Below are 13,069 nucleotides of genomic sequence, written 5' to 3' on the forward strand. Positions count from 1 at the left end.
AATAAATTGACATGAAAAGATATTCGATTGCTTGAATTTTAGATTTCACAAGTTTTGGAACTGACTTTAATTACAATACAAGGCTAAGAAAATTAGCAGCTGCTTCATAACTTGCATAATTTAAGTATAAAGTTCCGCGTTCTACATAATCTTCTTCCTCCTACCCTTATCCCACGTTACGCCGTTTTCACATTTTCCGATCCGATATCGGATGTCGGAAGGATTTCAATAGAAAAAATCCAAAATGGTGCCTGTAATGTATGGGATATCGGTCCGAGATCCGATATCGGATCGGATAATGTGAAAAAGCACTTATGTGGGGTCGGTACAACATGTCTTCCTCTTCCATTCTCCCCTATCTCTCGTCATCTCAACACACATCTTTCTTTCTCATATCCTCTTTCACACAATCCATCCATCGTTGTCTGGGTTTACCCTTCCCTCTCCATCCATCAACATTCATCTCATTCATCCCTCCTCATTACATGACCGTACCACGCTAAACCAGCCACTCCCCATCTTTTCTGTTATAGGCGCAACTTTCAAACTTCTCCTAATGTAATGTTCCTGATCCGATTCATTCTGGAGTGATCCACACATCCATCTCAACATTCTCGTTTCCGCTACGTGCACTCTTCTTTCATCCTCCACTTTTGTCGCCCAGCATTCAGATCCATACAGTACAACCGCGTTCTGCATAATATTAAGAGTCAAAATAAGGTCAGTCGGCAATGATTTTTGATAGCCTAGCCTGTGCGAGGGTTAAGTAGACGTCATATTTTCAGCTTATGTAAGCTTAGGGTATCCCATTCCTCGTTGGGTCGTCCCATTCGTTTTGGTCAAGATTCGCCCCTTTCAGCTTTCTGTTTTCCCATTAGGGTTAAACCTGGGCTGTTGTACTGTGTAAAGCGGGTGATAGACAGACGAAGTACGCACACTTATGGCTTGACGACTTTTTTCGATTGTGTGTCACTGTAAGTGCGTTTTCACATTATCCGATCCGATATCGGACGTCGGACCGATATCCCATATATTTAAGCCGCCATCTTCGATTATGCCTTTGAAGTTCTTCCTACAACCGATATTAGATCGGATATTATCAAAACGCACTTAAGTACGCGTACTTCAAATACTTACTTAAATACGTACTTTAGTATCGAATTATCTATCCAGAGGCCGTGAGTTCAAGTCTCACCCAAGGCAGAGATTTTACACTTTTAAATGTATTCTAAACCTAGTGGCATCGATTGCAGACGTTTCTGCTAATCAGAAGTTAAAAATACTTTAAATCCGCCGCGCATAGTCGTCGTCGTCGATAATCCAACCGGTTTAAAAGCTCGGCCACACATGCGCGTTTTGAGAGCGCAGCGTTAGCGGAGCGCGATGATTGCGGTGCGCCGGACGGTAGGAGCAGATTCCGACTATTTCGAGCGTATTCAAAGCGGATAGGCGGCGCGTGTTCTGCAAAACTGAGAATGGTAACTTCTAAGCCTACATTTTGCAACTGTAAACTTCTAATAAGTATTGAATGACACATAAGAAATCAAAACCACATTTTGGAATAAAACAGTTAGCTAAATCGTTAACATTTAATCCATATATAGACAAGTCCGCTCACAATGCGCGCTGTGTTATGTGTGTGTGACGCGCTCTTTGTAAAGGCTTCCTAATGCGGTGTCTGCAGTCAGTCTGTGGTGGCTGTGTGGGTCATAGAGTATATTGAATAGTATGGCATGGGTAGCTAGACTAGACTCCTGAGTCCTGACTACGCCATTGCCCGAAAACGAGGAAATACATCAAATTGATTCTTGTAATGCCAAAATTCGATACGCGATTTTTTCTCGTGTAATTCTGGACACCACTTTGTCCGAAGGACTCTCAGACATCCACCAATCTGAGAAATATGTGTAAACAGTCGTCTCTGAGAGTGCTGTCGGGTCATTGAGCAGTTTACATACGTTGCACATGCCTTCCGTTTGATATGATGCTCTGAATCGGTAATGGTTTCGCCATCTGAAAAAGAAATGTCCAAACACCATTGAGTTCTCACGCGAACACACTGTCAGAAATTGTGGGCGTATTATTATCATGCTTGGTGCCGTAGCTGATGCCAAAAGAAGCGTTGGTCGGCCAATGGTACGATATAATGAATTAATGATTGCATCAAACGTGACGTGCACGCCTTGAACATCCCGGTCCACACATGGGAAGAGCTTGCCGAGGACAGGGACAAATGGCGCAAACTGGTGTTCAACGGACGCGAAATCCACGACAGTGCTTGTTTTGCGACACTCGCAAGTAAGCACGCCAAGCGTCATCAGCGCGATACGTGTTCGCCGAGTGCACACTACAGAGGCATCACATCTCACTTGACATTCCTTGTATAAATTTTAACTTCTGATTAGAAGAAACGTCTGCAATCGATGCCACTAGGCTTAGAATAAATTTAAAAGTGGAAAATGTTTGCAGACATTTTCCACTTTTAAATTTATTCCTTGTATAGTCTGTTATGATTTCTATACCTCGTCACATTAACGTCTTGTTTGAAATGTCATAAGAAATTGTCAAACGATTTAAAGCGACAAGTTACCTTCATCACTGGACAACAGGATCTAATTCATCATCATCAATCAGAACAGAAGGATTACCTGAAGAAGTCATAGTACAGGCTGCCGTTGCCTGTCCTGTGGTCGTCAATGATGACTGCCATGCGAGCCGCGAGACGCTTGACGCCCAACTCGAGAGCGTCCAAATAACTCCCTGGGGGCAAGAACCTGCAACGTTATTGTAAAATGATAAATTATAATTACACTTTCTGTGTGGGAATATTTGATTTTGAATATCGTCAGGGGCGGCTCACTCCGCGATCCTTCCGTAAATTTCGACGTCCGCGAGTTCGCGGCCCATAAAGTTTGACAACCTTCACGCTGCGCAATAGAACTCAATGTCGCATGCAGTCCGTTGACAGGTTGTTGAGAGTGAGCCTTCTGTACTTGTACCTCTACTTTTATATATTCTGTGATATCGTGCCCATGGGCATATTAGAACATAATCAATTAAACCGTTTGGCCGTGTGTGAAGCACTGGGACTAGTGCCTTAGAGAAGAAAAATAACGGTTGCAAGTAATGTATTCAAAAGAAGACTATTTATGTTTCTAATTGATACGTTGAAATAGATATCATACACGAAAGAAAAAGCGACAAGGCCCACTGGTGGCCGAGCCGGGAATCGAACCCGGGTCCTCAGCTTACGCGGCAAACGTCGTTAACTCGTTACCACTAGACCACCCGCCCGGCTAGTCGCTCTAGCCTTTCTAAGAAGCTCTTTCTAGTTTGTAAGAAGTGTTATTTTATTCTTAGTTATTAGCGAAGAGACTCTGATCCCACAGTCAAACTGTGTAAACCGTAATGTGGGACACGTGTTACTGTCTTAAATGTACCTTTTTCTGATAATAAATAATAAACAATCGAACTCAGATAACAAACCAATATTGAAAAAAAACATTGTGCTAATTTCTAAAATTACCACCAAAACATATACAATTATACATACTTACTTAATGTAGGATATATTTTGTCTTTACATCGCTGACAGTGGTGTATTGTATTTTAGTCTTGTTTTTCTGGGAGATCACACTTATCCTGGGCGCACACGGAGGCGACAGTTGCACGGCGACATTTTTTGTCTCTGTCTTGGACGCATATAGTAACGACAGAGACAAAAGATGTCGCCGTGCAACTGTCGCCTCCGTGTGCGCCCAGCCTCAAAAACACTGTGACATAAATATCTAAACTGGTTTATACATTTTATAACATAAATAACATTTTCGTAGAAACAAGCACGGACGTATCTCTCCAAAACAAAATATAGGATTTCATAACAAGACGATTTTCACGTGTTTAGTGTTTACCCATGACTTCTGACACCCTATTAGACCCAGAGCCCAGGCCCGCCAGACCTTCCTCAAATTCTCAAGGATGAAACTTTGGGACAATGTAGAGTTCATATCGGCGGTTAATGTGTGCATATTTTCTAGTTCGGCCCATCGGCCAATTTTTTGCTATCAAGTGATGAAGGTGAAAAAAAAAAAGTGCTTACTTTCCTTAAATTCTCAAGGCTGATTTTTATATATGTGTTAGAGCACGTTGTTAGAAATTGGTTATCATCAATGCCAGACCGTTTCCGCCGGCCATAACTTTTACCAGACGCGACAAAGTTGGCAAAAAACGACTCCAACTTACCTCATTTTCTCAAGCCTGATTTTGATAAATGATACGCAGGGACCTGTAACTAGACCGTTTGTAAGCAGCCAGACCAATCGGATGGACCCAACCATCCGCCAGACCGACTTAAAGTTTCGATATGAGCATTAGTAGAATTGAAATATTCCGGGTCTATAAAAGCTAAAAACTTGAATTTTCTACATTAAGCTACATGTATATTGTATACTTGACGTAATAAGCGACTTTCAAAAATTTTACTTCTAAGGAAATAAAAAAAATGAAAGTTTATATGTGTTGCAAGATTAATTTTAAGCTATGAATTTTATTTACACTGCGTAAGTACATGTGTATTTTATTATAAATATAACTTTTACCAGACGCGACAAAGTTGGCAAAAAACGACTCTAACTTACCTCATTTTCTCAAGCCTGATTTTGATATATGATACGCAGGGACCTGTAACTAGACCGTTTGTAAGCAGCCAGACCAATCGGATGGACCCAACCATCCGCCAGACCGACTTAAAGTTTCGATATGAGCATTAGTAGAATTGAAATATTCCGGGTCTATAAAAGCTAAAAACTTGAATTTTCTACATTAAGCTACGTGTATATTGTATACTTGACGTAATAAGTTTCGTTTTTTGCCAACTTTGTCGTGTCTGGTAAAAGTTATATATATAATAAAATACACATGTACTTACGCAGTGTAAATAAAATTCATAGCTTAAAATTAATCTTGCACCACATATAAACTTTCATTATTTTATTTCCTTAGAAGTAAAATTTTTGAAAGTCACTTATTACGTCAAGTATACAATATACACGTAGCATAATGTAGAAAATTCAAGTTGTTAGCTTTTATAGACCCGGAATATTTCAATTCTACTAATGCTCATATCGAAACTTTAAGTCGGTCTGGCGGATGGTTGGGTCCATCCGATTGGTCTGGCTGCTTACAAACGGTCTAGTTACAGGTCCCTGCGTATCATATATCAAAATCAGGCTTGAGAAAATGAGGTAAGTTAGAGTCGTTTTTTGCCAACTTTGTCGCGTCTGGTAAAAGTTATATTTATAATAAAATACACATGTACTTACGCAGTGTAAATAAAATTCATAGCTTAAAATTAATCTTGCACTACATATAAACTTATTTTTTTATTTCCTTAGAAGTAAAATTTTTGAAAGTCGCTTATTACGTCAAGTATACAATATACACGTAGCTTAATGTAGAAAATTCAAGTTTTTAGCTTTTATAGACCCGGAATATTTCAATTCTACTAATGCTCATATCGAAACTTTAAGTCGGTCTGGCGGATGGTTGGGTCCATCCGATTGGTCTGGCTGCTTACAAACGGTCTAGTTATAGGTCCCTGCGTATCATATATCAAAATCAGGCTTGAGAAAATGAGGTAAGTTAGAGTCGTTTTTTGCCAACTTTGTCGCGTCTGGTAAAAGTTATGGCCGGCGGAAACGGTCTGGCATTGATGATAACCAATTTCTAACAACGTGCTCTAACACATATATAAAAATCAGCCTTGAGAATTTAAGGAAAGTAAGCACTTTTTTTTTTCACCTTCATCACTTGATAGCAAAAAATTGGCCGATGGGCCGAACTAGAAAATATGCACACATTAAACGCCGATGTGAACTCTACATTGTCCCAAAGTTTCATCCTTGAGAATTTGAGGAAGGTCTGGCGGGCCTGGGCTCTTGATCTATATTATTGAACCATAAATTTGGCTTGGCGACATTTCCTTCGCTAATTTGGTGCAAACTAGAAAATGAAAAAAACCAGCCAAGAGCGTGTCGGGCCACGCTCAGTGACGGACGGACGGACGGACGGACAGACAGACAGACAGACATTGCGAAACTATAAGGGTATATATAGTTGACTAAGGAACCCTAAAAACCGGCCAAGTGCGAGTTGTGCTCCCGTTGGTAAAGTTCCGTACACTACAAGAAGGGCTTAAGCGCCCCTTTTTTAGGGTTCCGTAGTCAACTAGGAACCCTTATAGTTTCGCCATGTCTGTCTGTCCGTCCGTCCGTCCGTCCGTCCGTCCGTCCGTCCGTCCGCGGATAATCTCAGTAACCGTTAGCACTAGAAAGCTGAAATTTGGTACCAATATGTATATCAGTCACGCCGACAAAGTGCAAAAATAAAAAATGGAAAAAAATGTTTTATTAGGGTACCCCCCCTACATGTAAAGTGGGGGCTGAATTTTTTTTTTCATTCCAACCCTAACGTGTGATATATTGTTGAATAGGTATTTAAAAATGAATAAGGGTTTGCTAAGATCGTTTTTTGATAATATTTATATTTTCGAAAATAATCGCTCCTAAAGGAAAAAAAAGTGCGTCCCCCCCCCTCTAACTTTTGAACCATATGTTTAAAAAATATGAAAAAAATCACAAAAGTAGAACTTTATAAAGACTTTCTAGGAAAATTGTTTTGAACTTGATAGGTTCAGTAGTTTTTGAGAAAAATACGGAAAACTACGGAACCCTACACTGAGCGTGGCCCGACACGCTCTTGGCCGGTTTTAGTAGGAACTTACTAATACTAAGACATTTTTACAAATAATCAATATTTTGAACAAAATGAAACAGAAATCAGTTTATATGTAATATTGAAACGCGCTCACACAATTTCAAGAGATTTGGTAACTCCTTGCAGCGGCGGTGAGTGAAATTTGTAATTTGAGTTTTTAGGGTTCCGTAGTCAACTAGGAACCCTTATAGTTTCGCCATGTCTGTCTGTCTGTCCGTCCGTCCGTCCGTCCGTCCGTCCGTCCGTCCGTCCATCCGTCCGTCCGTTCGCGGATAATCTCAGTAACCGTCAGCACTATAAAGCTGAAATTTAGTACCAATATGTATATTCAATCACGCCAACAAAGTGCAAAAATAAAAAATGGAAAAAAATGTTTTATTAGGGTACCCCCCCCTACATGTAAAGTGGGAGCTGATATATTTTTTCATTCCAATCCCAACGTATGATATATTGTTGGATAGGTATTTAAAAATGAATAAGGGTTTACTAAGATCGTTTTTTGATAATATTAATATTTTCGGAAATAATCGCTCCTAAAGGAAAAAAAGTGCGTCCCCCCCCCCCCCCCCCCCCTCTAACTTTTGAACCATATGTTTAAAAAATATGAAAAAAATCACAAAGGTAGAACTTTATACAGACTTTCTAGGAAAATTGTTTTGAACTTGATAGGTTCAGTAGTTTTTGAGAAAAATACGGAAAACTACGGAACCCTACACTGAGCGTGGCCCGACACGCGCTCTTGGCCGGTTTTTTTCTTTTAAGTCCGACTTACGCTTTACTGTAGATTTCTAATAGGTTTTCCTGTGATCTATAGATTGAAAACTATCTCGTGTATTTTCTTGAAAATTTTACGCTTAGTAGTTTCGGCGATAAGTTTCGGAGAAATTGGCTGTGACAGACGGACAGACAGACGCACGAGAGATCCTATAAGGGTTCCGTTTTTCCTTTTTGAGGTACGGAAACCTAAAAATGGATAGACTTTCCCTTGTTACCTGGAATAATTGGCTCCTCCGAACACGATCGGCACCGTGTAGTGTTGCAGAGGCGTCAGCACCTTCTCTGTCACATAGTCCTCAGAATAAGAGTTCTCGAACGACAAGTAGAAGTAGTAATTATTTTCCAGTATCTTATAACATTTTGTAATTCGCCGCGTACACACGTTTTCACGCATACGGCCGCACCTCCCGACGATGTCTAACTTAAGGCCGTGCCGGTGTAACTCGTTCTCTAATCTTTTAGCAAAACCCTCCCTATTACTCAATGTGCTACAATGTGACACGAACCAAGCCGCTGCCACACTCTTTGATAACAGTCGAGCCTTCGTCTGGTTGCTTATAGGGCTCATCTCTTGCCAATGCATCTCTATTTTAGGCCCGACGATCTGCCCCGCCGTGTCGTAAACTGAGAAGTAGCCCCAATGCAAATCAGATTTCAGCTTGTAAGTCCAAGTCCAATTGAAGTAACCGTCGAAGAACATGTCGTAAACGGGATAGTTCGGAGACGATTCCATATTAACATAAACGTATTTCTGCTTAGGCGATCTGTGTCGTGGCAAATTCCGTGCTTTAGGGAGATGCCGACCATTGAAAAGGACCACATCGAAGTTGAGCTCGCCTCCCAGTTCGCTGGCATTAGACGAAACGTAGCAGTTCGTGTATTCACAGCGGTTCGACGTAAACGAGACGAATGCGGGGCGTAGAAATTTCAAAGGAGCGAATGTCGGATCTGTCCACAGCAGAATATATCTTACTCCTACTCGTTTATGTAACTCTCCCTGTTTTTGTGATGTTCTTGGATAACGATAGATGCACAGAAGTAGCACAGTTGTGAAAAAGGTTGAATACAGAATTGTTACTGATTTGAACGTCATGACTCTGGGGATATCAGATAAGTGTGCTCGGAAACAAATTTCACGAGAGCATTGAATATAGTAGGTATTTAAAGTTGATAATATTAAAGAGTGTGGTTAATCCTGTCAAGGTTCGCTTGGCCGCGGCTGCGTCTGCGCACGGTATGCGCTCGCATCCGACACTCGAGGAGCATCATGTGCCTCTGTTGTTGAATGTTTGCATTTTCTCGTGAGTCACTGGGTTTGACGGTGTTAGTTGAATTTTAATGTTGTGATCTAAAATCGTGGTTAATACCTTAGCTCAAGGTAGATTATACTTAGCATTTATTGGGCCGTTATGAAAACATTTTTTCTTTAATTCAGCAGCAAAAGAAAAATAATATAAGTTGTATAACTTCTCAAAGGTTAATTTGAATTGGCAAAACGGCCTTTTTTAACCGCCTTCCAAATCTTAAGGGAGGGAGTTATTAATTCGTCTGTATACAGTACCGACGAATTAAGCTTTTTTTATGTTTGTTAATCGACATCCCCAACATTACTGGGCAGGTAACAGACAGAGTTACTTTGTCATTTAAAATATTAGTCGGGATATAAGTAATAGGAATTAAACAGCAAATATGTAATAACGTAAAAAGTACAACACTGGGAAAAACTTCGAAGTTTCAGCATTAGTTCAAAACAGATAATCTAAAAATGGGCGTGAAATTCAAATTTTCTACGGGACGACGAATCTTCGCACGACGAATTTTTCAACTGTCTTTTACTAGTGACAACATTTGCTTGACCGTCTATAAGTGACACATCACATCTTATAATAGCCATAATATTTATAAATACAAGTAGCCGATCAGGGGGGGGGGTCATGGCTGCATCCGCGCATGCACTTACCCTAATTTTTCAAGCTACGGCCGGCGCAAGTGGTTAGGAAATGATGATTATCAATTCCTAATAGTATTTCCTAACAAATATATAAAAACCAACCTTGAAAATTTAAGGAAAATACGGAAGAGCGATTGAGAGAGTTGCGAATCGTTAGCCACGAAGCGTTAGCGAGTTTTCACTACAAACTCAGTTTATATAATAATATATAATAGGACTATAGGAGACTTAGCTCAAGAGATAACCGCCATGTGGGATGTTGATTCGATGATCATTGTTCCGATAGTCGTTTCAGCGAACGGTCTCATAGCGAAGAGTCTCGACCGACATCTTAAAAGACTTTCGCTAGGTGGCTGGATCAAGGGTCAAATGCAAAAGGCGGTGATCTTGGACACGGCGCGGATAGTCCAACGGTTCCTCTCTCTGCAGCCCTAACCACGGGCAGCTTGGGCCCTGCCCCGCTGCTGGCGGCACCCTAGGTTAGGTTTTTATAATGTGTTTATATGTATATTTTGTATTGTTTTGTAAGTGGTTTTGTATTTTACTTTTATAATCATATTACAAATAGCCTAACTTAAGAAGAAAGCTAAATAAAGAGTAGGTAGAATAGAGTATAATTTATTCGTGAACACAGGCAAGAAGCCTCATGTTGCTGGTGACTGGTGACTTCCAGCGCTGATCTTCCGACGACCATCAAGTGAGAAAGATTACCGGAAGGTAACAGACAGAAGAAAAACAATATACATACAGGTTTACTCCTTGAAACTATGGCTGTATAAACTGGACTCCAGATAATTTATTCTTGATGTCGGATACAGAAAATTAAGATAAAGTGCATAAAGTTAAGATAAAGTGCTAGTAATTCAGCAACAGCATTTGGCAATTACATAAAGCGCCGCCGTCTGTTTGTTAATGTCGTTTTTAAGTATTTTATACCCCATAAACTTGAAAGTATTTTGCTCCGGCGAGACCTTTATATTCGACACAGAATTTTATGACTGCGGGTTCTACTAAAAATACTTAAGTAAATCTGCAAAAGGGAAAGAATAATTGTTTTGACACCGTCGACGGCAGTTGCAGTTGACGGCGTTGACATTGTTCATAGAGTAAATTTCTATTAGTTTTTATATCAACACACATGTCATTTGATAAAAGGCGCATTTTTGATTTAACCAGTTTACACGAGAATGGGTTTAAAAAAAAAATAAGGCATAGATAAGTATAATATGAAATATGAGAAAGAGAGCCCTTTTGTGGAACTTTTTTGATTTCATTTTGAAGCGCCATCTGTAAATCTATAACCATTAACGTCATCATTAACGTCAAAATGGCCTACAGAACTAACTGTCCTGCCCCTGATACTTAAGGGTTAACGCATAGTTTTGCAGTTTTATATTGAATTTTTACACGTTTTATTGGGCGCAGGCCACAAAAGAGGTTAATATTGCTATAAATAAGAAATAAAAACACAAAACATTTCTACTCGTAATTTTCATTTATTTTCTTACATCGTTACAATTATTCTGCAGGCAAGGAAGTGAGGAACCCTGTTGAGAGAAATACGTATAATATTCAGATTAATATATTATGCGAGATTTAAGATAAATTTTAAAATCTCGCAGAATATTAAAATTTTTCATCGCAAAATATGTCTCGTTTCCATACTTCCCGTCTATATTTTTTAGCTCTACATCGACAATCTACATCCCTTCGTATGTATTTCACGTATTTGGATTGAGCGAATGTAGATACTCCGTCGCAAAAAATTAAGGTAAGTATCCATCCCCTTTCTTGGCAAGGTGATTTCCGCTACCTTAAGGTTGTCTGACCAGCTCTTGTTTACCTTTGTTTGTGTTGCTTCTTTATTTTGTATTAAGTAAGTACTATAGTATATTGTATTGTATTTAATCGCGGGTATCGCGGTGTGCAATAAAGAGTACTTATTTGTATTGTCTTCATTTTGTATTTTTAGTTTTACGCTCCTATCCTATTTGTAATTTGTTCCTGAGGTATTATTTACTTTTTCAGCAAACATTTAATAGCATTGGAAATTGAACTCAATCTGGATATCGTCTAGTATATCTGACATCAACGGGATCTAATAAGTTGTACATTCTGGACAACTCCCTCCATTCGTTTGTAGACTTCAAACCTTCTCTAACAACATCGTACAGTGTCAACTCCGGGTTCTCTGCTAACAAATCACGGATTTGAGCTCTTTTGAAACCATCTGTACCAATCCTTATTGCATAATGAGTATTAATAGAACCAGCTTTAGGAAGTTTTTCGTAAACGACTCCTTTACACAGTTTTTTCATAACCGGGTGGTCGTCCGAAAGGTTCGTATTATGTACAACTTCTATTATGGGCATTATGTTGGTTCCTTGGTATGTCTCGGCAATTTCCTTTAGTTCATTATTGAGCTTGCTAATTTGGTCTGTGCTGAAGTAAGTTGGAGATATTTGTACAGTCTCCAGAATACGTGAACTTGCAAATTCTTCTTCAAAACTTTCAAGATAATATTGAAGTTGATTGACAAAGAGATTCTTCTTTTCCTCGAGGTGCGATTTACTATAGCGCTCATCAACATTTGTTAAGAATGGCACGTCATTATTTTCCTTCAACAACTTGTCTAACACGCCGTTTTTGAACAAGTATTTATTACTTATTCTAAGTTGTCGTTCCAATTGATCTACTTTATCTTCCATTTGGTTCAACTTTTCTTTTAGAACTTTGCCTTGGTCATCTAATTTATATGAACAAGCGTATGCTACATTCAATACACATAAACATATATTTAAAATCCAAAGGGTATTGAAGCTTGTGTTCAGGTTCTTACTTACAGTAAAATCTAAACTTTTAAACAAATCTTTCAGCTCAAATAATTCACTTTTAATTTCTTGTAACGATTCTGTAGAAGTATCCTCGGATGTAAAATATTCATATTCATCCAGGATATTCTCAATCATATTTGGATGGCAATGGTAGCACTCTCCACTTTCTCTAGTATCGAGTAGTCGAACTAAATAAGCAACTATTTTATGCTTACGATGCTCCTGTTGCAGTGATTGTCTACAACGGCTAGATGGCGTTATGATCAATTCTGCAATTCTGTTTAGAATAAATAAAGGCCGTTAAAGATAGTCTCGATAACATCAAAATCAAAATATTGATTCCTTAATTGTTTTCACTACTGCATACTAACTGCTTAATATTTCTGGATAATTATTTTCACTTCACCTCGTATTTTAGTTTTTTTTTTATATCACGTCACTTTCTAAAAGTGCACTAGGTACAGATATTATTCAAAAATCAGCTGTGCACACTTATGTCTAAACTGTAAGTAACATAAAACCAAACTGATTTAAAGATAATCATGTAATTAATTACTAGAGATAATGATACTCGTATTAACGCCTGACTCGTACAGTCGACTGCAAAAATACAATGTTTTAAATAACTTTGCTGGAATTTCCCAAGATCTGGAATTCACCAGTCTCTTATGGATAATTTAACAAAATTGTACCGGTCCTCTGTAGAGACACCGATAGCTCAGCAGTTCTCGAA

General features: G+C 39.0%; 1 protein-coding gene across 1 annotated transcript; it reads right to left on the bottom strand.

Annotated features, from left to right (window-relative positions):
- Window positions 1–1,581: 1,581 nt before the first annotated feature.
- On the bottom strand, window positions 1,582–12,752 carry LOC125233954 (alpha-(1,3)-fucosyltransferase C-like). The gene is made up of 4 exons (XM_048140126.1): window positions 12,708–12,752; window positions 7,767–8,899; window positions 2,649–2,774; window positions 1,582–2,013 (listed from the first exon to the last, which is right to left on the bottom strand). The coding sequence occupies exons 2-4, from the start codon at window positions 8,642–8,644 to the stop codon at window positions 1,797–1,799; spliced, it is 1,221 nt and encodes a 406-aa protein (XP_047996083.1). The 5' UTR covers window positions 8,645–8,899; window positions 12,708–12,752; the 3' UTR covers window positions 1,582–1,796.
- Window positions 12,753–13,069: the final 317 nt, after the last annotated feature.

Source organism: Leguminivora glycinivorella, chromosome 15 (assembly GCF_023078275.1).
Source record: "Leguminivora glycinivorella isolate SPB_JAAS2020 chromosome 15, LegGlyc_1.1, whole genome shotgun sequence".
Taxonomy (NCBI): domain Eukaryota; kingdom Metazoa; phylum Arthropoda; class Insecta; order Lepidoptera; family Tortricidae; genus Leguminivora; species Leguminivora glycinivorella.

Bases quoted from the DNA above. Each gene is read 5' to 3' on its own strand.
- LOC125233954 (XM_048140126.1), bottom strand. From the start codon at position 8,644: ATGACGTTCAAATCAGTAACAATTCTGTATTCAACCTTTTTCACAACT. The intron at 2,775-7,766 runs GTAACAAGGGAA...ATAACGTTGCAG, and splicing joins GGAGGAGCCAATTATTCCAG to GTTCTTGCCCCCAGGGAGTT. The intron at 2,014-2,648 runs GTAATCCTTCTG...TTTCTTTTTCAG, and splicing joins CTGTACTATGACTTCTTCAG to ATGGCGAAACCATTACCGAT.